General features: G+C 48.0%; 1 protein-coding gene across 1 annotated transcript in view; it reads left to right on the top strand.

Moving 5' to 3' along the window:
* GABRR1 (gamma-aminobutyric acid type A receptor subunit rho1) overlaps positions 1–24782 on the top strand; it is a 33386-nt gene that overhangs the window by 2143 nt on the left and 6461 nt on the right. The window contains exons 2-6 of the mRNA XM_036871797.1: positions 14538–14644; positions 16109–16176; positions 17244–17467; positions 21490–21572; positions 23888–24028. Coding sequence (XP_036727692.1) covers positions 14538–14644; positions 16109–16176; positions 17244–17467; positions 21490–21572; positions 23888–24028 — 623 coding nt within the window. The remainder of the gene's footprint in view (positions 1–14537; positions 14645–16108; positions 16177–17243; positions 17468–21489; positions 21573–23887; positions 24029–24782) is intronic.

A 24782-nucleotide genomic window follows, 5' to 3' on the forward strand; every position in this document is an offset into this window, starting at 1 on the left:
TCATAGTGTATAATTACCACCATTTAAGCATCTTCCTCTATTTGTGGACATTTAATTGCTTCCTCTTTGTTATTATAAATATTCTGTATGAATATCTTTGTACATAAGGGTAGTTGTCTACATACACGATTATTTAGTTAAGATAGACTCCTGGAAGTGTACTGGGTCAAATGGCAGAAGAACATTGAAAGCTCCAATATAACTGGCAGAATTGCTTTCCAGAATGGTGAACCCAGCCAGGTTTTTGTTTTTATGTAGCCTCAACTTTTTTTTTTTTTTTTTTTTTTTTTTAAATTTATTTATTTATTTATTTATTATTTATTTTTGGCTGTGTTGGGTCTTCGTTTCTGTGCGAGGGCTTTCTCCAGTTGTGGCGAGTGGGGGCCACTCTTCATCACGGTGCGCGGGCCTCTCACTGTCGCGGCCTCTCCCGTTGCGGAGCACAGGCTCCAGACGCGCAGGCTCAGTAGTTGTGGCACACGGGCTTAGTTGCTCCGCAGCATGTGGGATCTTCCCAGACCAGGGCTCGAACCCGTGTCCCCCGCACTGGCAGGCGGACTCTCAACCACTGCGCCACCAGGGAAGCCCTTTTTTTTTTTTAAATTTATTTATTTTTGGCTGTGTTGGGTCTTCGTTTCTGTGCGAGGGCTTTCTCTAGCTGCGGTAAGCGGGGGCCACTCTTCATCGCGGTGCGCGGGTCTCTTATTATCGCGGCCTCTCTTGTTGCGGAGCACAGGCTCCAGACGCGCAGGCTCAGTAGTTGTGGCTCACGGGCCTAGTTGCTCCGTGGCATGTGGGATCTTCCCAGACCAGGGCTCGAACCCGTGTCCCCTGCATTAGCAGGCAGAGTGTCAACCACTGTGCCACCAGGGAAGCCCTGTAGCCTCAACTTTTAAAGGCTCGCTTAATTTCAGCCAGACTCTAAACTCATAAGCTGCTGGTAATTTGTATCCAGGCTCCATTTCATGGGTCATAATAATAACATATGAAGCAAGGTGAACTCATGCACACAATGGGGGTGAGGCAAGTAAGGTGGCTACGATGCAAAATGTAAGGAGGCCCTTGCACGACCTGAGAGGAAGTGCCTCCTTACATTTTGTGCCTTACTTGACTGACTCTCGGTAAAGATCAGAATGCCAGGGCAATGTTTCTAGAGTGAATCAATACTTATGGTCTCTCCCTCCTCCCTGGAAGAATGAAGATCTAGGGACTTCCCTGGCGGTCCAGTGGTTAAGACTCTGTGCTCCCAATGTAGGGGGGCATGGGTTTGATCCCTGGTTGGGGAACTAAGATCCTGCAGGCCACACTGTGTGGCCAGAAAAAAAAAAAAAAGAATAAAGATCTAGCCTGTCTATACCACAGGCCCCTGGACAAATGCTGGCTCAAGCTCTAGGAGGGTAAACTGATCCCATCAGAAACAAAGTACCATTATCATATTGCTTTGTCTTGCTAAAGAATTCAAATTTACTCTGAAGGTAGAGAGGATCTAATAGTTTCAGCTGATTTCCATTTTGGAGAGATGACACTGGTGGCAGGATGGCAGGAGGATGGGAAGGGTGCTATGGGGGGACAGAGAAAGTCACCCAGAGTGTCTGCTTTAGACCAGATGAGAGACGGTGAGAGCCGGAACTAGGATAATGTGAGTAGGATGAAATGAACAGATGGGGAAGATGGACGAGAGCTTTAAGGAGGTAGAATTGTCAGAATTAGATTGGGTGAAAGTCTAGCAGGTATTTGGATGGTATAACTGGGTAGAGGGCGGTACCAGGGAAGGGAGAGCAGGAAGAGAAGCACGTTTGGGGGAAAAGATGATGAGTTCAGTACGAGCATGTGGACCTGGATGTGCCTGCAAGATACCAGGAGATGGTTGTCCAGTTGACAGGAAAGTCCTACAGGTCCGCATCTCGGGAGGGAATTCGGGCCTGGAGATGTAGTTGTAAAGAGAGTCCTCCTAGGTGGTGGTGGATGAGGTGACCCAAAGACAGTGTGTAGCATAAAATAAGAGCAGGACAAAGGACAGAGCCTTGGGGATGAACAACATTTAAGGGGAGGATGGAGGAAGAGGACTCGGTGAAGGAAGCTGAAAATGAGGGACCAGAGAAATAGATGTAGCACTGGAATAGAGAGGTATCTAGGAGGCGAAGGGAGCATCTTTGGGACAGTTGTCAGTTGCTCGTTACAGGGCAGGCACTGCCCTGGGCAGTGGGTGCCTCGTCAATGACTGAATCAGATGCAGGCTCTGCCCGCAAGAGGCTTACAGACCAGAGAAGTGTTCCAGTGCTGTGTCAAAGGTTTCCAGAAGGAGGGAGCGATCAACAGGGTCAGATCCCACCAGAGTCAAAAATCAGTTAGGTAGAGGGCCAAGATGTGAGCGGGCCAAGAGATACGGTGCGAAGAGCCATTAACAACCTCAGCGAGAAGAGACAGGTGGTGGTGTGTTGAGAAGAGAAAACGGAGTGAGTGTGGTTCACTCTTAACAAGAAACCTGGCTGTGAACTGGGAGACTGAGACTAGAGAAGGTGAGAGGGAGAGACAGGCAAGAGCTTCCAGGCGAGGGGAGACGAGCGGGTTTGGGTGATGAAGGGCAGAGGCCAGGAGGGAGGCAGTGATCACGCACAAGGCACTGCTGTCACATCCTGTCCTGACAAAGCACAAGCCTCTGGCTTATGGACAGCGTCTCTCTGATTGCCCTAAACACCGTGGAATGTGATTTTCTCTTAAGTTACTAGTGTTCTCTCTTCATCGCATCCCTTCATTCTCCAGAGAGTTTGCTGGAACTTTGAGTCTCCACTTTGTGCTTCTCTCTCATCTGGTATGAGCTGCCCCTCATACTGATGGCTTCCTGAGCCTCTGCTGGGCTGCTCCCATGCTCGTGACACCCGTCTCTTCCCACTTCCTCTGGCTCAAGTCCTTTCCTCCTCTAATATTTAGCACAGATGTCACCTTCTCTGAGCAGCCTTCCTTGGCCCTCCCCTACCCCTGCCTCTCAAGTCCCAGGTAACTTTCTTCCGAAATTCCATGGCCCCTGATGGGTCCTATCTCAGAAGACTAATCATTCAGCATTATCACTTTTCTTCATCTGTCTCAGCTTCTAGACTGTGAGCCCCTTGCGGGCTGTCTGCTCAGGCAGCCATAACAAAACACCACAGCCTGGGTGGCTTAAACAACAGACATTCAGTTTCTCATAGTCCTGGAGGCTAGAAGGCCATGATCAAGATGCTGGCAAATTCGATTTCTGGTAGGGACTCTCTTCCTGCCTTGTAGATGCCTCCTTCTCACATGGCCTTTCATCTGTGCTCGCCAATGGGGAGTGGGGTAGGCGGGAGGTTCCAGGTGTCTCTTCCTCTCCTTATGAGGACACCAGTCCTACTGGGTCTGGGGCCCACCCTCATGATCTCATTTAACCTCAAGTACCTCCCTAAAGGCCCTATCTCCAAATACAGTCACACGAAGGGCTAGGGGACTCTATGAATTGGGGAGGGGCACAATTCAGTTCAGAACAAGGGCTCAACCAGCACATTTATTCTTGTCTCCCCAGGTTCAAGTACAATATCTGGTAGACAGTAGATGCTCAAGAAATGTTGGGCATGAATAAATGAGTGACTCCTAACCCTTGCTATTCCTGTACTTCACTCACTCATTCCTTCAGTCATTCATTCATTCAACAAATATGTATTGACCACACTGCCCCAGGCGCTGGAGGCAATGGTGAGGAAAGTGGACCTCACTCCTTCCTGTGACGTGCTGACAGTTTAGTGGGGGTGACAGACCTTAATCCAATAATTTTTACGGAACGTCAGAATATCAAAGACTTTAGGAATCCCCTCCTTTTAAAGATGAGGCGAGAAAGGCCCAGAAAGGTATGGAACTCATGCCACTCTGCATACCCTCAGAGTTCCGCGTCCCCTGTTTCTCTACTTCCTGTGCCCTCCTCTGACCACCATAAAATGAGAAGAGGAAGTTCTATTCATGGATGTGAAAGTCGGGTTGAACCATATGAGAACGTTTTGATACTTCAAAAACAGTGGAATATCAGCCATTTCACGTGGTTCTAGCTAACATTTTCTTGTTTAATCCTTACAGCGATCCCCTAAGGTTAGTATTATTCCCCCATTTTATGGGAAACTGGGAAACAGATCAAGTAACCCACCCAAGGTTAACAGCTAATTGGTGGCCACCCTGGGATTCAAACTGAAGTCTGAATGGTGCCAAATCAGTTGCCCTTCCAATACCACGAGCAGCATCGTTACAGAAATCTAACTTCCAACAGGTGATTGTAACTTGTGATTTCTGTGACATTGGGATCTGTGACCCCCTGTTCTAGGCCTGGTCTCCTCCCCATTCCTCGGGTGAGAGGGCGGGAGGTCACTAGGCTGAGAAGTCACCCAGCAACTTCTCATTCCCAAATGCATCGCAGGCTCCTTGATATACATACGCTTTGTGTTGTTTTGTTTAACAGCTGGTGTATTTAATTAGTGATGAGAATTCCACTCATAAGACATTTATTGCGAGTCTAAAATGTTCAAAGCCATATAGGTACGTTGTGAATAGGATATGATCACTAAACAAAGGTTGCTCATAAAGCAGGTGGTGTTGGTATTAGGAACAGATATTGATCTACAAGTTAGAAAGTAGAATGTTCTATAACATATGGGAAAAATACAACCTGAGAATTCTGATAAAGAGAATAGGTGGGGAAAATTCAGAGCTTTAAACTAAAAAAAAAAGTAACGCAGTGTCTTCGAATGGGAAGGCATAGAGAATTTATGTTCAGACATACGTACAAGGAAAAAGGGATGATCTAGGTTGAGATTTTACCTGAAAAGCAGGTGGACAAACATGCTCCTGCTGTGCCCTCTTGTTTCCCTGGGAGGCCCATAGCAGGCCAGGTCTGCGAGTTGAGGACCCATCAGGTCGGTGGGAACCTGGGTCTGTCATGGTGGCAAGAAGAAGGCTTGATCAGAGGAACCCAAGATAACACAGAGGCCACATCCAAGCTGGGCTGGTCCCACCCACACCAGACACAGCCTTCTGGGTCCAGGTGACTCAGGTCTCCCACGGGTATGCAGACTTCAGGTGTCAAGGAATAGTCACACTCTGGATTAGTGAGGGTTCTCCAGAGAAGTAGAACCAATAGGATATATGTAATACCTATTTCTCTCTCTCTCTCTCTCTCTCTCTCTCTCTCTCTATCTTACCCACACATATGTGTATTGTGTAACATATATATAGTGTAATATGTGTGTGTGTGTGTGTGTGTGTGTGTGTGTATGGATGAGTTCCATACCTTTCACCTTCTCCTAAGGTCTTCAGTTGATTAGATGAGACCTACCCACATTATGAAGGGTGGTCTGCTTTATTTAAAGGCTACTGATTTAAATGTTAATCACATCTTAAGAATAGCTTCACAGCAACATCTAGGCTGGCATTTAACTAAAAACTGGTACCATAGCCTAACCAAGTTGACACCTAAAATTACCTATCACACCTTCTTAGAGGCAGTGGTTTGAAACAGAGATTATTGGTTACCCCAAAATCCACTTAGTGAGGAATCAAAGGAAATAAACTATTTATACTTGAGGGAAAATACACAATACTGACTCATGATGTGGACGAATGCACAGCCTCTATAGCAATTCAAGAAATGCGATAACATTATAATAACATAAATAAATACAATAAATAAAAATTAAATGCACACACACACACCCCATGCTGGCGGGTCCTGGGGAACACAAAACTGTCTTTGTAGGGCTCTGACAGTGGACTGGCCCTTTCCACATCGCCGTCTGCCAATAGGACTAGAGCCGTAAAGTACCTCTGACGTCTGAGGGATGATGCTTCTGGAATAGACTTGAAAGGTCTCAAAGCTGCCCTGTGGCCCAATCCCTTATTTCATGGCAGAGGAAACAGACTTGGAGAGAGGAGGAACGTGCAGTGTTCTCTCATCAGTCAGAAAAGCCGGGGCTCCCGGCAGTGTGCCAGCCCCCTAACTGCCCAGTGCCCTCCCTGCCGTGACAGGTCACTGCCTCAAAGACCTGTGCAGAAGAGCAGGGCGTGCAAACGTCACAGCAGCATCACTTGGGTGGAAAACCAAGACACTAGCCCATGTTCAACCTTAGCTCAGCGGCAGAGGGAGCGCAGCTGGTCTGGCGTGGGTCTCCTCTCCCTTCTGCTGTCCAACCAGCTCGGCCACGCTGAGCAAGTCCCGTCTCATGGCCTTTGTCCCTGCTGTGCCTCTGCCTGGACCACTCTTTTCCAGAATCAGCAGGTCGTTCTCTCACCTCCCTCAGGCCTCTGCTAGGTTGTCACCCTCTCAGGGATGTGTTTCCTGGCCACCGAAATAAAACAACCCCCCCAGTGGCCCATTCCCTAACCCCTAACCCTGCTTACCATCATAGCCCCGAATTTTGTTCCCATAAGGTAAGATGGAGCCCACACGGTTCCACGGATGTGTGTCCGTGAGGAATTCCTTCAAAGTTTTGGCTTGGGCACGAACAGTTACGGGCAACCCCAAGAATCCATCACCAAAGCTCCCAAGCCAGAGGGACCCTGGTGGGAAGTCAGGCTCAAACTGTAAGAGTGCCTGGCTTTGGGACCTGCCACTGCCACATTCTCACACTGTGACTTTGGACAAGTCGCTGGATATCTTCAAGTCTGCCCCTTCCGTAGAGTGGAGTCAATTATGTCTATCATGTCAGGGTTATTGTAAGGATCGTGTGGGCCAATGCATGTCAAAGAACTTTGACGGTAAAGCTCGAAAACCCATAAAGATGCTGGGCCTCATTTATGCCGTCCTGTGGTGGATGCAGATCAGAAACGCCAGTGCAGACCCTCATCCACCAGGAGCCCCGCAGAGCTCGTCTTTGCTTTGAGGACAGTCATACTCTACACATCACCCAGTGATGTTCCCTGATTTGCCAACATGGAGGCCCTGCCCAGGGAAAGGAGACCACTTTAGGGTGTCTTGCCCTGTCTGAACTCACACTGAACTCACATGCTATTGACATGATGGGACCCAATCATGTTCCTAAGTGGTCTTTGTAATCAAAGTTCTAGAGCATGGCCAGGAATCAATCTGGAGCTTGACCTCAGCAGTTTCCACGCTACTCTTTTTTTCTTCTCTGTGAATCTCAGGAAAGTGTCCTTCCATCTCCAGTTTTCTGGCTTCTCTCCTATTTTCCAGGTTTTCTCTGCTGCAGGATCCTTAAGTTTCTGGAGCTGTAATTCATCTGGGTCTGTAGGCTTGAGTTCCATTAAAAAAGCTGGAGCAGGTGTTCTCTATGTTGGCTGAGGAGGTCTGAAAGCTGTTGATGGCTGGGTCCTACCTTTGGTCTGGGGTGTGGCCTGGGAGTTTTTAAGTCTCTCAAGTGAACCCAATGTGTGATCAAGGCTGAGAAACACTGAGTGAGATTATCTCAGGGTATCATTTTCACCACGATGGTCAGCAACTAATTCTTTTCACTCTTCCCTTCCCAATTTGAAGACCATTCTCTCTGATGGAGAATATCAAAGTAAAATTGGATTCTGTTAGCAGAATTACTGCCTTATCGTAATTGTTCACATTGTTCCAGCTTCCCCAAGCAGTACTTCCTTCTACTGACTGTCCTGGTTCAGAATCCAACTTTAAAGAATTCTGCTTGTCTTTAGCGCCTTTTTTGAGCCTTGCCTCATTTACACCTTGGTCTTCTTGGCACATTGCTTATGGACCCATTCATCTCTTTGGAATGCACCTGTGGGTTTGTGTTTCTCCTTCCATATTTTGTATATATCTTAGTAAAGTCTGAGCTCTGCAAACCGTTAGGAGCTGGGGCCACAGGGATGTATGAGATAGAGTCCCTCCGACATAGAGTGCACAGGGGAGTGGGTGGGATGATCAGAAAGCCCCCGCTGTGCAGGATGGAGCACATTCTAATGAAGGTATTGACTTCATTGAGAAGGAGGGAAGCCCAGGAATTCTTCCCGGAGGAGGTGATATGGATCTGGGTGTGCAAGGCGTCGTCTGGGTAAGAAAGGGTAGGAAGACTAATGGAAAGGACCTTCCAGATAGATGGGACAGCAGGAGCAAAGGCATGGGGTGTATAATTGGCAGCTGCAAGAAGAGGGGGGCAGAGCGGGAGCTGCAGCTGGGGAGGTGGGCAGGAGGCTTATTATGGGCCTTGTATGCCTAAGTTCTATAGATTTCACTTTGAGGGTGAAGGGTTTTAAGAGGGGAAGTGGCATGATTGTGATTTCCATACCATGCTGTCGGTGTGATGGTTGGATTAGAGTAGGGTGAGACCAGAGGCGAGGAAGTCTGCTGCCTCCCATGGGAGAGATGATGGGCAGAGGGAGTGGGAATGGAGAGGCCAGGATGCTGAGAGAGACTGTGAGGAGGAGGTTCAGCCAGGACTGGCTGAGTGCCTGGGACGGGCAAGGCTGGCCTGTCCAGGAGGGCAGCCCTGTGGACAGATACACCTCCCAGCAGTGCAGCTAGGGCTGCACAGGCCCCACTGCTCTCCATGGCCCTGGATGGGGGTGTGAAGGAGGATGACATCCAGGTGATTTGGACCACATTCAGCATTTCTCTCCTTGGCTATTCATATGCCAAGAAAGCAAGAACATTTCATTAGCGAGTTCTTTCTTTCTTCTTTTTTTTGTGTCTGGATTTTAAAAAATTGAAGTGTAGTTGAGGTACAATATTAAATAAGTTACAGGTGTACAATATAGTGGTTCACAATTTTTAAAGGTTATACCCAATTTATAGTTATTGTAAAATATTGGCTATAGTCCCTGTGTTATACAATACATCCTTGTAGCTTATTTATTTTATACGTAGTAGTTTGTACATCTTAATCCCCTACCCCTATCTTGCCCCTCCTCCCTTCCCTCTCCTCCCTGGTAACCACTAATTTGTTCTCTATATCTGTGAGTCTGTTTCTTTTTTGTTATATTTACTAGTTTGTTTTATTTTTTAGATTCCACATATAAGCGATATACAGTATTTTTCTTTCTCTGTCTGACTTATTTTACTAAGTATAATGCCCTCCAAGTCCATCCATGTCACTGCAAATGGCATTATTTCATTCTTTTTTTATGGCTGAGTAATATTCTGTTGTATATATAGACCACATCTTCTTTATCCATTCATCTGTTGATAGACACTTAGGTTGCTTCCATATCTTGGCAATTGTAAATAATGCTGCTATGAACAATGGGGTGCATGTATCTTTTTGAATTAATTTTTTTTGTTTTTTTGGATATATGCCCAGGGGTGGAATTGCTGGGTCATATGGTTCATTAGCTAGTTCTTGCTTCCTTGTCAAACTTAAGTTCTCTACCTTCTCAGAGGTGAAATAATCAGCAAAGTGAAGTATAACTTATCAAGTGCTCTGCTATTGGCTGAATGAGACTTCCGGGAGATCCCTTGCTTCTCACAGTCTCCCATCCCTGTTTTATCTAACCTCTGGGAGGTGTTTTGAGAAAACATCATCCACATACAAACTGATGAGGAACTACAGCAAGGAAACATCAAGAAGAAGAACCATAGGTCAGAACTTTTCCTTCTCTCCAAGAGGATAGAATAAAGATATCAATAGATGTTCAAAAAACGTACACCCGCTGTTCATTCTAAAAAGCTGTCTCAAATGTCATCCTGTATCATCGTAACTTGGGACATGTCAATTCCTCCTTCATAACTTTCCAGGGACTCATTCAGTAAATGCACTCGTTTAATCAGTGAGTGGCCACCAGTTTTCTGCAAGGTCCATGCTGGCTTCTCTTTGAGGGGAAAGGTAAGCTTGGGTGTTCCACATCTAACCCAAATTCCAGGCAATGGGAGCCGGGTCTTCCATCGAGACACTGTGGCCAACCTTGCCTCTCACCCTCGGAACCAGAGCCTCTGGATTTGACTCCTGGCTCCTTCACTTTTACAAGTTATTCAAACCCTCTGTGTCTTAGTTTCCTCGTGTATAAAATGGGGGCAGTGGCAAAGCATACCTCACAGGGTTGTTCTGAACACTAACCCAAGTTAGTACATGTAATATAGTTAGCATGATAACTGGCAGAGTGTTCAGGCAGTGTTAGTTATTCCTATTATTTGATGTGTGTCACACTTCATTTCAAGGTTACTAATCATACCTCGGCTGGTAAAAAGATACTGATGACATGAAAAATATTTCAAGATGTATTGTAACTTGAGTTAGAAGCAAGTTACAGTATTTCTCTCTCTCTCAGGAGTGTAAGGATAGACTCAGGATGGCACAGGTTATTTCTTAGTGGTTTTCAGCCTCTCCTTTATGCTTAAATCTATTTTTCAAAAAGTTTTAACATGGGCATGTAAACAGAAAAAAAAGTTATTTTAAAATATTAAACAACAACACTAAAAAAAAGACTTCAAGGGAGTTCCCTGGAGGTCAAGTGGTTAGGACTTGGGACTTTCACTGCCGTGGCCCGAGGTTCAATTCCTGGTCTGGGAACTAAGATCCTGCAAGCCGTGTGGTGAGGCCAAAAAAAAAAAAGACTTTAAGCATCTTATTTCTCAGTTTTTTCTGAGCTAGAATCTAAGCTTCATGACGGCAAAGGCAGTGACATCTCAGAATTTGACAAACCTCCCTTTAGTCGGTGCCCAGTTCTGTTTCAGGCTGGCCCAAAGCCACAGTAAGACCAGGGCCAAACCTGATTTTCATTCCTACCCCCTCTTTTGGTCCCTCCTGGCTCTCTTTTCTGGTGCCCGTCCAAGGGGGCTGATCCCTTCCTTCATTCACGAACATGTGCTGGCAGTCCACGGGGGCCCAGCACTGTGCAAAGTGCTGAAGATGAAGAGGACGCTGCCCTCGGTGGCCTGTGGTCTCATCCTGCCCCTCCTGACCATCTGCCCGTAGCCCAACAGGCCGCCCTGCCTCTAATCTTAGCCCTTCCCCGCCCCCTGGGACCTGCTCCCGCACACCTGCCCCTGCTCCACTTTGCCACGGATGACATAATCCCCATGCATCAGCCCTGACGTGTCCCTGGGCATCAGTCCGGTCCTGACAGAGAACAGCACCGCACTCAAAAGGGCTTAACCAATAATTGAATAAAGGGACCGCTCGCAGAGCTGTGCGAAGGGTTCAGGGAAGCAGCCGGGCAGGTGGGTGCCCCCCAGGCACTGGGAACAGGAGGAAGCCATGAGTACCCATAGGCCTGAAGGGTAAATTGTGTTGTCGGGGCTTATCGACGATACTGCGATTGCCTGTAATCACAGAGCAACACAGACATTGCTAGTCCCTGGCAGCAAAGCAGAGAGGGAAGGAGGAATAAACACCCTGTGTTTCATCTCCTGCCGGCGCCCATTTGGCTGCATCCCTAAGCCCGGCGGCAAGGATGCCCAAGAGATACAGTCCACCTGGCAACGTGTTCCTCTCCGTACTGACAGCTTCACGGTAGATCCAGGGTAAGAACGCCATCAATTTCAGCGGGGGAGATGGTTTAGGTCAGACCTTTTCAAATCAGGCCTTCTGAGTAATTAATCCTCCAGTTCCTGTTCCTGTGGGTCCTGCGAAAATGCTTATCAAAAAGCTAAATTAATGCATTGCAGCTTCATAGTTGTTGTTTTTTCTTTCTTTCACATTTTATTCTGGTTAGATTTGAAGCAAATCTGGAGGGTGAGGGATGCTTTGTTGATTTGAGTACCTAGACTCTCTAGAACACCTTTAATTTATTATTATTTTTTTAATATATATATATTTTTATTAATTAATTAATTATTTTTTGGCTGTGTTGGGTCTTCGTTTCTGTGCGAGGGCTTTCTCTAGTTGTGGAAAGTGGGGGTCACTCTTCATCGCGGTGTGCGGGCCTCTCACTATCGTGGCCTCTCTTGTTGTGGAGCACAGGCTCCAGACGCGCACGCTCAGTAGTTGTGGCTCACGGGCCCAGTTGCTCCACGGCATGTGGGATCCTCCCAGACCAGGGCTCGAACCCGTGTCCCCTGCATTGGCAGGCAGATTCTCAACCACTGCGCCACCAGGGAAGCCCCAGAACACCTTTATTTTTAATTTTCATGGTAAGCCTCAAAGACAGAGACCAGGAGCACACAAAGATGCCCTCAAGTAAGGCAGACACTGGCCAGAGGTGCACACACACCATCCTGAGGGGGTCTCTTCCCCGCACCTCGGCTGCAGTGATTTTCAGCAGCACCCCAACCCCTGGCCAAGGGGCAGGAAGCAGAGGGTGGGACAAAAGGAAGGGGGAGCTGAAAAGGAGGAGAAGGGAGGGGGCTCCCGGCTCCAGTGGGAGAGAGAGAGGAGGTAGGCGACAATGGGGACCCCAGCTTCCTCCATTCCATCCACCAGCAGTGTAGCTCCGTCCTGATTCACTAGTTCCAGTTCTTCCCCTGGGCCGCTGCCTTTGCTGCCAGCACAATGATTTCCTTCCTTTAGGAGGAATCTTCCTTGTTGGCTCAGAAACGACAATGGCTCCTCCCATTTGCGTTCCACCTTAGAGTTTGAGAAGCACATGCACACGCATGATCTCATTGGCCCCTCACACCCCTGGTCAGGTCACAGAGCTTCATCTTTAATCAGGCGAGAAAACCGAGTCTCAGGGAAATAAGATGCCCATAGGCACAGAGCAGGCAGGTCAGTGGAGGGCAGAGCTCTGTTTTTCTGTCTCCCAGACATATTTCCCCCCCACCCCAAAGGATAAGGAATTTCTTCAGGAAAGCAGATAGCAAAGGACTTTAAAGGTGGACGGAGCCAGTTATAACGAAGGAAACTGCGTATTGAGGGTGAATGCATCAGGGCCGTGGTTCTCGAAGTACTGTCTGCTGACCACCGGTAGCAGCAGCAACTGGGAACTCATCAGAGATGCAACTTCTTAGACCTCAGCCCAGACCTACTAAATCAGAAGCTATGGGGCAAAGAGAGGTCCAGGAACCTAGGTTTGAACCAGCCCTCTAGGAGATGCTGATGCAGGACAAAGTGTGGGAAATGTGCATCGAAAGGAAGAAGTGTGTGTGTGTGTGTTACCCGGGAGAGCACACACACTGGTGTTGGGACAAGGAGGAACTAGGAGAGCAGTTCACTGTTTCTGTGGGTTTTAGAGATGGCGATGATGGGTAAAGGAAGGCCGTGCACTGATTGTAACAGCAAAAGACTGGCAGCAACTCACACGTCCACCAATAGAGGACTGAGCGCGTGAGCGATGGTGCATCCGTGCAATGGAACACTGTGCAGTGCGAAACAGAATACGAGGCTTAGGATACTTTGCTATGGGAAAAAAATCCAAGTCATGTATAAAGAAAGAAAGAAAGAAAAAGTATAAGAGTTTATATAATATGTAAACTTTGTGCATAAAAATAGGAGACCCTTTGTGACAACGTGGATGACAAATACTGTGTGATCTCACTTCTACGTGGGATCCGAAAAGACGAACTTGTAGACACAAGAGAACAGACAGGTGGTTGCCACAGGTGGGGATGGGGGGTGGGTGAAATGGGTGAAGGGGATCAAAAGGTACAAGCTTCCAGTTGTAAGATAAATAAGTCCTGAGGATGTAATGTACAGCATGGTGACGTAGTCAGCAATACTGTATTGTATATTTGAAAGCTGCTAAGAGAGTAGCTCAAAGTTTCTCATCACAAGGAAAAACCAAATCTGTGACTATGCAAGGTGATGATGTTCACTAGATTTATTGCAGTGATAATTTTACCGCAAAATATGCATGTCTCAAATCATCATGTTGTGCACCTAAAACTAAGACAATGTTACGTGTTAATTATATTTCAGTGAAACTGGAAAAAAGTAGGAGATCTAAGAATATATATTTGTATTTACTTGTACCTACAAGATACTCTGGACAGATAGACCAGAAACCAATAAGAGAGGTACCAGAGGATGGGGGAATGGGATGGGTGGAGGCACAGGTAAAAGGCCAACTTTTCACTGTATTTCCTTTTTAAAAAATTGTCAAACCCTGCAAATATAATGCCTATTTAGAAAAAGTGAAAATAAATTAAAATGGCGATTCAGAAGCAGAAGCACAAGAAACTGCCTCCCAGGGAGCCAGGATGATTGGCATTTGACCCAAGGGCAAGTCCATGCTCCCTCCACGGGATGGGCCAGCAGAGGCCAAGGGAGCTGGGCTCAGTCCACACCCGCCACCTCTCCCCTCCAGCTCCAACCTGCCCAAAATGGCCGAGGAGCTTTGGGTGAGTTAGACTTATTAGTAAGCCCAGGACCAGCAGTTCTCAGCCTTGGTTACACATTAAAATCATCTGGGAAGCTTTTAAAAACACCAATGTCCCGGCCCCATTCTCAGACCACCCAAATCAGCACCTCTAAGATGGGGCCTGGATGTTGGTATTTTTCAAGCTCCTTATTCACACTCTTAAATCCCTGTCTTGGACCTTCTGGGTCAGTTCATTTATCCAGAAAGCTGGAGAAAGGAAGAGAGGATTTCCAGCAGCTTTAAAGAAGAAATAACACATCCCATTAAACTTGTCAAGATCAAGTCTGAATGCAAATGGGTTTTATCTGGCTTAATTAGGTTATGTGATCAACCTGTTTTCTCCCCCTCTGCAGCCCAATTCTTAAACGCAGCCCTGATATTACCAAATCGCCACTGACAAAGTCAGAACAGCTCCTGAGGATAGATGACCACGATTTCAGCATGAGGCCTGGCTTTGGAGGTATGAAACATGCACTCTGGGGGCTTGTCTTCTTTCTACAGGTCCTTCTGTCTGTCTGTGGGCAGAAATCAAGCCAAGGGTCCGCTCAGCGTTGCCCCCCGCAGTCAGGTCTGCCTTGGTTGTGCTTGGTGGACAAGGCCCCTGAGCGCCCAGCATCATCTGAGAACCTGCCCTGGCCGGCCTGCCCTGGGCTCTGCTGAACGCATTCTTGGGAGGCGGCTGCTGGTTGGTGGCCAGGCCAGCCCAGCCGAGCTGTCCTCGGGCCACTGCTGACAAGGATGGCTCAGCATCGGGGAGCCCAGCAGCTGGCTGTGAGGACGGCAACGGGAAGACAGGGCAGCTGCAGCCCAAAGCTGCCTCCTGAAAATGCTCCGAAAGAACGATCCTGGACTAAATTTGTTCTCGCCTGGGAGCTGGCAGACAGAACTCTGGGTCCACATCCAAGGGCAGAGTGTGGTCTGCTGGGTTTAATTAAATGAAAATAGTTAGAGAAAATAATGATTTAGTGCTGAGGGATGCCAAAGCCCTCTGAAGCTTAGCCTGCAGCTGCCAAATTTCAGCTTTCTTAGTGTCAAATAGGGTTTTCATCCTTACGGGTTTTTTCTCTGGAAAAAAAAATATTTATTTCAGAAATCATTCTCAAGCCTTTTATTTCTTCCAGTCACCTTTGCCTAAAGAATAAACAGGTTCTAGAAGGGAGTCTCTGTCCAGTCCATAATCAACTGCTGTTGGATCCAAACCCACCTTTTTACTCTGTGATGATCTAAGTCTGTTCCATGCCTGCCCTACACGACTGAAAGCAGGGAGGAAAAGAGGCAGCAATTTACTTCCCTTATAATATTTTCTTTCTCTTTATGAATATTGTGTTTATGGCCTAGAAACCCCCCCCCCCCCAAATCTAATGTTTTCATATCCATCCCAGTGTATCACGTCCCCCATGGAAGCTACTCCATCATGTAGCAAAGACGCAGATCTGTGGGCTCGGCTAATGTTTTGAATATGACTTTGGGCACTGATTTACTAAGCAATACCTTTCTTACGGCCAGAGACGTTGGCTTCCGAGATGAAAGAGGGTACAAAACCAGGAGGTAAATATAAAAAAATAAAATGTGTGACCTCATGCTGAGGAGTAACTCCTTAGATGGGACCTGACTTTGATCTAGGCCTTCCTCGTCCCCTTAGATGAGCATGTGTAACCAAAGACAGATGCTTTATATTAACCTAATTGTTTCAGAATCACCTGGATGATTCAGACCAAAAACATTTTTTTTCACCTTAGTTGGACTATTCCAGGGAGCCAGCCCATGACTCCACCCTTTTATCTCTGGTTACCCTGGCATGTGGGACACCAAACCTTCAAATCTGACAAGACACGGAGGTTCCAGGGGAAATGCTCCTTACGCCTGTCTCATTCACAAAGTTCAAGTGAAAAGAATAAATGCTCTTGCCGTGCCCTGTCCCCAGGCCCGGCCATTCCTGTTGGCGTGGATGTGCAGGTGGAGAGCTTGGACAGCATCTCAGAGGTCGACATGGTAAGTGCTTCTCTAACCAGAGCTGCAGACAGGGAGATTCCCACAGGGCCTATGCTGGGCCAGGAGCTCCACACACCAGAATCCACCAGGCTCATAACTCCCCAGGTGGTGGGAATTCCCACACTCGTTTTACAGAAGTTCAGGGAGGTTGAGACACTTGCTCAAAGCTACCCAATTGGTATGAAACAGAGCCAGATGACAAATGTGATCTTCCCTGCCCCAGTGTCCACGGTCTTGCCACTGGGATTGTTCTCCGGGCAAAGGCTCTCCAACATAAACAGCAGGGTCCAAGGAGCCAGATATATGCTACTGCTGTGGCTTCTGTGTCTGGCTGTGAAAATGCAGAAAAAGCAAGTTTCCTTTGTTTTTCCCTTTTAGTGGGCTTAGATAAAAAATAGAACATTCCACAACTCCTTGACTTACAGGACTTTTTAGGGCCTTATCTTAGTTTGGGTTCCCCGAGAAGCAGACCTGAGACAAGCATTCCAGCACAAGCAGTTTATTGCAGGCGATCCCAGGAAACACAAGAAGAGGCTGGGGACAGGGGAAGGGAAGGAAGCAGAAAGGGCCATGCCATCCAACCAGGTCTATGTGAGACTCGGTCCCTCGGGGCTACTCCGAGTCAGCAAAGAACTCACCTCAGGGTTGTCCCAGCTGAGGGGCCGGGAGCTGGGGTACTTATCCGTCTCCCAACCCTTCCCCCAACCCCACTCCCTGGCTGAGGGCTGCTTCCAGAGGCTTGAACTGTCTGGCACTTGGGGCTGGCCCTGTGCGTGGGCTGGGAGCCCTCAGGCTGCGGGTCTCATTGCCGGCGGTAGCAGCCTTTGCCGAGCGGAGGCGAGTGTCACAGGATGGAGTGGGGCTCAGGTCCCCCCTCTGTAGAGCCTCTTGCTGAGTCCCCCCGTCCCAAGCAGGGTTCGAGAGCCTCCTGCGGCAGCAAACCCCAGGGACCAGAAGCAAGGCCTTCCCGGGCTCAGTTCCCTCCCCAGCCTGGGGTACAGGGGGTCCTGCCATCGCCCAGCTGTTCAGTGCTGGGGGGGGTCTCCCTCTCTGCCCTCGGCCCCCAGGACTTCACGATGACCCTCTACCTGCGGCACTACTGGAAGGACGAGCGGCTGTCCTTCCCGAGCACCAAAAACCTCAGCATGACGTTTGACGGCCGGCTGGTGAAGAAGATCTGGGTCCCCGACATGTTTTTCGTGCACTCCAAGCGCTCCTTCATCCACGACACCACCACAGACAACGTGATGCTGAGGGTCCAGCCCGACGGCAAAGTGCTCTACAGCCTCAGGTGAGCCCTTCCTGGCCTCCTTCTGGGCCTCTTTCCCTCGGAGTCCTCTTACTCCTGAAGCTGGGAGGAAGGGAAAACTTTTGTCAACCAAGAACCACTGGTCCCACCACAGCAGTTTTGCTTTTACCTTTTTTTTTTTGGCCAAGCCACGTGGCTTGTGGGATTTTAGTTCCCGACCAGGGAGGGAACGGGTGGCCCCTGCAGTCGAAGTGGAGTCCTAACCATGGACCGCCAGGGAATTCTGCTTTTTGGCTTTAAACAGCTTAGCTTCTAACTTTCCAGGAGCTGCCGACTTTTCAACATCAAGAAAACCAAACTCTACACATGAGTAAACATTTATCTATCTATCTATCTATCTATCTATCTATCTATCTATCTATCTATCTATCTATCTATCTATCTATCTTTGGCTGCGTTGGGTCTTCGTTGCTGCGCATGGGCTCTCTAGCTGTGGTGAAGGGGGGCTACTCTTCATTGGGCTCAGTAGTTGTAGCACGCAGGCTCAGTAATCGTGGCGCATGGGCTTAGTTGCTTCGCGGCATGTGGGATCTTCCCGGCGCAGGGCGTGAACCCGTGTCCCCTGCATTAGCAGGCGGATTCTTAACCACTGCGCCAACAGGGAAGCCCTCGAGTAAATATTTTAAAGAATTGTTTCGTCTTGCAAATACACTTGGGGAAATTTCTCAGGCTGATGCTTATGATTTATGCCCTATTCAAGTTCAATTTCAAACGTTTAATGAAAGTTTTATTTCTCTAGTACGGGTCAGAGAAGTAGCTAACGTATTCTTCTCAAAGACCTGCCTCCTTCAACTTCTCCGATTCCCAATTTCCAATTTGGAATTTTGGTTTAGAAAAAAATTTGTTTACCTTGCCTGGCCAGCACAGGCTTGTTTTTTGTCCCTTCTCCCTGGTGTTCTCCTTGAGAAACTATGGAGACCCTGGGCCGCTTGATGATTTAAAATGGTATTTTGAGCATCACTTTGAAAACATAAAGAATAAAATCTTCTCTTCTCACAAGCTTAGATACCTTAGAAATGTTTATTTTATTTATTTATTTATTAAAGTATAGCTGATTTACAATATTACATTAGTTTCAGGTGTACAACATAGTGATTCAATATTTTGATAGACTATACTCCATTTACAGTTATTAGAAAATATTGGCTCTATTCCCTGTGCTGTGCAGTAGCCTTAGAAATGTTTAATTGCTCATCAAGCACTGACCTGGGGAAGCTTTCCTTAAGCACAGACATGCAGTGGGGCTTTCCCTGTATGCCCACTTAAGAAACTTGTGGTGCCCGCCTCCCCCTGGGAGGGCGTGTGGAGGTGAGCTGCAGGCCTTCACAGAGAAGCGACTCAGCTACTGGCTGAGATTTACTCCTTCTGTGCTGTGCTGATGGTGCATTTCAGTTTTACAGACTTGGTTTTGGTAGAGCTGAGTCCACACACCAGTGTCTACGTAGGGTGTGTCTGCGTGGACGCAGTGTATCTTTAGAGTCAGAGATGGCAGTGTCGAAGCTGAATTTCCACCCCCATCTCCCAAAGGAATATTTAAAATAATCCTTCATTACTCATGCTGGCTTGGAATCTAAGCAGTTAGATACCAGACTCAGAGCAGGGTTATGGGGTATCCCTCTGCAGGGCCTGAAATACCTCCTCTCACACGAGTACCCAGGTGGCTCAAGGGTGTGCAACCCCTTCCCCAAGCCATGTTGGGTTGATTCTCCCGGGAGTCCTCACATTTGAGGCAGCTGCCAAGGCATCTTCAGCTCAACAACCACCAACAAAATAACACAATCTGACATCACCACCAGGGATTCAGAGGACCAGACCAAAACACTAGGTAGCTTGAAAAAAACCAATTCCATGGCTCTTGAATTCCCAGTCAACTTCAAGATATGAGAGTCAGTGATTGTGAGAGGAAGAGATGTTTTGGGGGAGAGCTGGGAGCACTCCATGAGCGGGCCTGCAATGGGACCACGGGGACCACTTGGAGAGCTTGGAGCATGTGTGCCTACAGTTGGGGGACACTGCAGTTAGTGGGCGAGAGAAAAGCTATCTAACCACCTAGGGGCAGAGCCAGGTGGGCTCGGTCTGCACTCCCAGGGTTGTTGGGAGTAGTTCAGTGTGTGTGGGATGGACAGTGGGTGAGCCGAGAGCTGGTATGGGAGATGCAGCTGAAGGATGCAGGTGTCCAGGGGTGGGAATGAAGGACACAGGAAAGAAAGTCTCCGCTTCAACTGCGTAGCAGGCCCAGAGAGCTTGAAGCCACCTCACCAGAGAACCGTCCTGCCCTCCCCCCGCCCTCACTTCCACCCATGTAGGTAGGAGGTGACCAGAGATGGGCAAACACTGACCACTGAAATGCCAGCTCTGCCTTAGCTGGGAAGGGGGAGCAGAAGTCTCAATGTGAATGAAATTTGAAGTGTTGGTTAATATCTCGGACCAAAATTCTTTTAATTTCGGAAGTGAGATGTGTTTTGTTACTTCTGAGGGTTTGGACTGCCTGTCACATGAGAGTAAGCAGGAGAATCACAGGACCTGGCAAGTTCTCCTCCAAGACAAGGGACGATCCTCCCACTGGAACAATTGAAAGGGACTTGGGGGAAGCATAATAATAAACACGGGTGAGATCCCACCACACGCTGTGCTTGTTCCGTGTGTGGGCTACAAGTGGAAAAGCATCAAGTCAGGGGGCCAAGAACCAGTCTGATGATGTCTGTGGTTCTAAAAACATCTGTTCCTGTACCTACTGATACAGAGAGAAGAACTATTTAATCCTTCTGTTCACAGCAAAAACTGCCTGCATTTGACATTTCATGTCCCCAAAGTGTGCCACAAGTGTCTCCAAGCTTAGTTCCTAGTTTCTTTCTTGCTGGTGATGCCATCAAGTGTGGTTATGCTGGTGAAGTGCCCAGAGAAATGGGAGGCTGGCTACCCACTAGGTGTCCAAGTCAGGGGCCAGCCTGACAACCCCCCAAAAAGCATCCTGTATATCAGTATTTCTAGGGGAGATAAGATGACCCAGCTGTTAACAATACAGAAACCCTCCCGGAACACAACCATTCCAACACTCAAATGGAACGAGGAAAATAAGGTGAATATATGGATAATTAATTTCTTCAAGAAAGCTCTTTTCCTTGAAATTTCCATTTACAAGTGAATTTTTTTCCTTTTTGGCCGTGAATTATCCAGATAACTTTTACAACTTATACATAACCAATTTTCTGTGGTTGAAGGAAAAATAGTATGTTCACTAGCCAATGACTGTTAATCATAACCTGCCATGGGATTCCACACTGGGCGGGAGATCTTTCTTCCATGACTAACAATGTGTATTTGCTTCTTCTTTGATGCAGAATCTTACTTTCCTGTGTAAACTCTGAAAAAAAAAACCATTAGATGCCAACAAGTGCTTGCATGTTGATACCGTAAGATCTTCCAGTGTTTTTCCATTACTGTGATCTCCATGGAATTATCCATTAAAAACACCTGCGTCCACTAGTAGACGTTATTATCAATATAGAAATACCAACATTGTAAAAAAAAAAAGTGCCGAATTCGGCAACTGGCATAAGTACTTCATGAATATTATTTCTAAGACATTGGACACAAATATTGACTATCAATAAAGTCAATAAAAGAAGAATTTGAATGATCTGAAACAGGAGAGCAATATATGCTCCTATGGTTTAAGAAACCATATCAGATGAGTTGTGATTTCACATTGTTTTATGGAATGAGACCGTTGCTTCGCTACAATGCTTGCATGTGATGGGAGTTTAGTGCAGTCGTTGTTTGCCCCACACCGACCCTGGGGTTAAACATAAGCACCCAAGAGTACTCCAGTGTGGGTATCACACATAAGGTGCCTGGTTCTCTAAATCCTGGCACACTGCTTATGACTTACAAGAAGGAGGCAGTTATATTGGGAGGGAGCAGAGGGCTTTCTGCTTGTTTTATCATTTTGCGCTTGTACTTTGCAGCCTCTGCACACTTGGATTTTGTCTTTTTGTTTCTAGGGTTACGGTGACCGCCATGTGCAACATGGACTTCAGCCGGTTTCCCCTGGACACGCAAACGTGCTCGCTCGAAATTGAGAGCTGTGAGTAGGCTTGTCCCCAGACATCCACACACACATCCTAAGTTACTCTAAATACCTCTGACTCTCAGGAGCAGGATGTGTTCCTAATCTGTGACGATGCTTATAAAATGACTTTTTAGATAGATGCGAAGTCTCGGGTAAGTTTGAAAATCAGGAACACATTTGGGACTAAAACCTTCTGTTCCCCTAACTGACCCTTTTAATGCCCATGGCAATGGCTTTGAACTTTGGTGCTGTGCACCCTGGACGTTTCCCAGTTCGCCAGGGCAAGAGCTCGGGGAGGGGCAGCAGAGGGCTCAGCAGATGTGGGTCTCCTTTCAAGACCCCAGCCCAGCACTCACACACGCAGCCCACCAGAAAGTTCCTTTTGGATCTGTTTTATTGCTCTTCTGAATAAGATTTCCACTGAGGAAAGAATTTCCTGGCAAAAACAAGTTTGGCAGCAATTGCCCCAGGGGACAGCCATTGTGAGTGCAGGTGGTGACTGAGATGCTCAGGTACAACTAAGGGACCTCGGGAAACTTACACACACACACACACACACACACACACATACACACATGCTCTGGAAAGTTAAACACCAGCCCCAGGAAGAGCAAGGCTGCGGCAGCATCCAGGACTAGCCGCTGGCATCTCTAGCTCTCTGCGAACCTGCCCCCGTGCTCCAGTCTCTGCCAAAACGTTTCCACTGATGGGCACAGTCTGGACCCTCCCATGACTCCCACTCCTATACTCCTCCCGAACCAACACACACCCACTGGCACGTCTCAGCCTGTATCAAAGTCCCGTAAGGAGTCATGTTGGCCCAGGGCACCTCGGTAAGCCTCCCCGGGCGGTGGTGGTGTAGCAGGGGTCCCCTGGCCCCAGTCATCCAGGGCCGAGGCACGCAGGGATGTGGACCCCCATGTAGCAGGGGCCGCATGGACAGCTCCACAGGGCGCTCGGTGTGGGATCAGGGGGAATAAACCCCAGGACCACAGGGGTGACTGCCTCCTGCACCGTGGCTTTCCGCCTGCTCTGTCCTTGAATCCTCCCAAGCTCCCTGTGAGAAGGTTACTGTGATCTCCATTACACAGAGGAGGGGCGTAACAGAGCGAAGGACTAATCGTTGGCTCCAGTACCTTGCTTTCCCCACAATACCCAGGCAGCGGCATCTGTCAGGGTTCCACCAGAGAAGCAGAACCATAGGAGATACACAGGGAGAGAGTTAGTACAGGGGACCAGGGCTTAGGGCTCCGCGAGCACCTGCAAGGCAGGCTGTGGGGAAGGGCAGGCTGGGGACTCTCTCGGACTGGAGCCCACCCTGTTGCCCACAGGTGGAATGTCTTTTTCCTTGGGGAAACCTCAGGTCCGCTCTTAAGGCCTTTCAACTGATTGGATCAGGCCCACCCAGATTAATCTGGATCCTCGCCTTTACTTCACATGAACTTGTTGTAGATGTCACAACTACAAAGCATCTTCCCAGCAGCACCTGGATTAGCGTCGGATTGAATCACTGGGTTCTTACTATAGCCTGGCCAAGGGGACACGTGAAAGCAGCCATCACACAGGTCAAGGGTTAGAGGCAGAATAAAAGAGGAATAAAATAGAGCCTCAGGGAGCCCCAGAAAGAACTGTTTGTTTACACACGAGCAGACTGGACCGGCAACCCCTGAGGGTTTTATCCCAGTTCTGCCCAGGCAGCAGGTAGGTCTGCTTGGCTGGGGTAGGTGGTGTGCTCAGCTAAGTGGGCAAGGTGGGGAAGTGTAGCGCCAGAGGGGAAGCAATCCTCAGGGGAATCGCTTTGATGCTACCCTGGGCAGGAGCAACTGGAAGCCTGCAGAGAAGGGACTTGTTCTGCTGCATCTCTTTACGTGTCCTTTCTTGCTAGAATGCAGCCCTTATTACCTGAGAGAGTGTTTACAGGAACTTGCCATCAATAATGCATCGTCACCCTTTGAAAAAAGAAGGGTCTAAATCACCCATGGTTTAGAAAGCGGAACCATATGAAATGTTGCCGCTATTTAACCTGCAAAAAAAATTTTTTTAAAAGAGCAAATTGTAGTTTCTGGTCTACAAATACAGCAATTTCATCTGGTTTAAGGCTGAATTGAGGGGTGAGCACTTTTGCAGCAATGATGAGCATTTAGGCCTGAGAGCTTTTCCCTGATGACTTTTGGAAGGCTGAGGAGAATTAGATTTGTCTTTTTGGATTTACTTTTGCTTCATTTAGACTGCGGTTCGTTTATTCAGACGATCTTATCCCAATCCCCACAGAGCCTCACAGACAGGCTTGTGGTCTTTCCTGGCGTCTGACGCTGTCTCTGTCTTTTCAGATGCATACACGGAAGACGACCTCATGCTGTACTGGAAGAAAGGCAATGACTCTTTAAAGACAGATGAGCGGATCTCACTCTCCCAGTTCCTCATCCAGGAGTTCCACACCACCACCAAACTGGCCTTCTACAGCAGCACAGGTGGGGGCGGGGCTAAGAGAGGGGGCGGGGCTAAGAGGGGGCGGGCATCCTCCATCTCAGGAAGCCTGTGAATTTGTTGTCAAGTGAGCAGAGCCTGTGCCACTTGGATTTGAAACCAAGGATCTGGACTTCTAGATCAGGTCTAGAGGGTGGTGAGCATTGGGTGGGGGTGATTTTTTGATACCTCCGAAGCATCAGAAGTGATAACCTAGAAAATGCTGGTAAGGGCTCCAACATAAGGGCTCCGTGGGGAGGTCTATTTGAGACGACAGCATCGCCAGTTTAGCAGCGGGAATCTCACCCTGATATAACTCCCAGAGCGCCCTCTCCTACAGGCAAGAAATAGTCCAATTTCAGGTTTATTGTTTTCCGTTCACGTTCTCTTGGCTTTAGCCCCTTTGAGTGCTTCTCTCTTAACCAATCCCCTCCTACCATACTGCTTGCACGGGCCCTCTTATGACCCTCTTGTGAGCCACGGTGCAGGAACTACTGGTCATTGGTCATTCTCTGTGGGCAGTGTTGTTGCTTTCTGAACAAGGGCCTGGGCAAGCTTGCCAACCCTCCCCTGCACCGACGTTGCCTGAGGGCAGGCGCTGTGGTCTTCCTCTTGGCAGCTGAGGTTACAGCTGAGCTTCACTCTCTCCAACCCTTGCCTCTTTCTTGACCAATTACCTTTCAGGCTGATTTTGCTCTAATCTTTATGCAGTTTCTCTTGCTAAAACATCGCATGGTTGACTACCCAGAGAAGTGCCAC

This window comes from Balaenoptera musculus, chromosome 12 (assembly GCF_009873245.2).
Source record: "Balaenoptera musculus isolate JJ_BM4_2016_0621 chromosome 12, mBalMus1.pri.v3, whole genome shotgun sequence".
Classification (NCBI taxonomy): domain Eukaryota; kingdom Metazoa; phylum Chordata; class Mammalia; order Artiodactyla; family Balaenopteridae; genus Balaenoptera; species Balaenoptera musculus.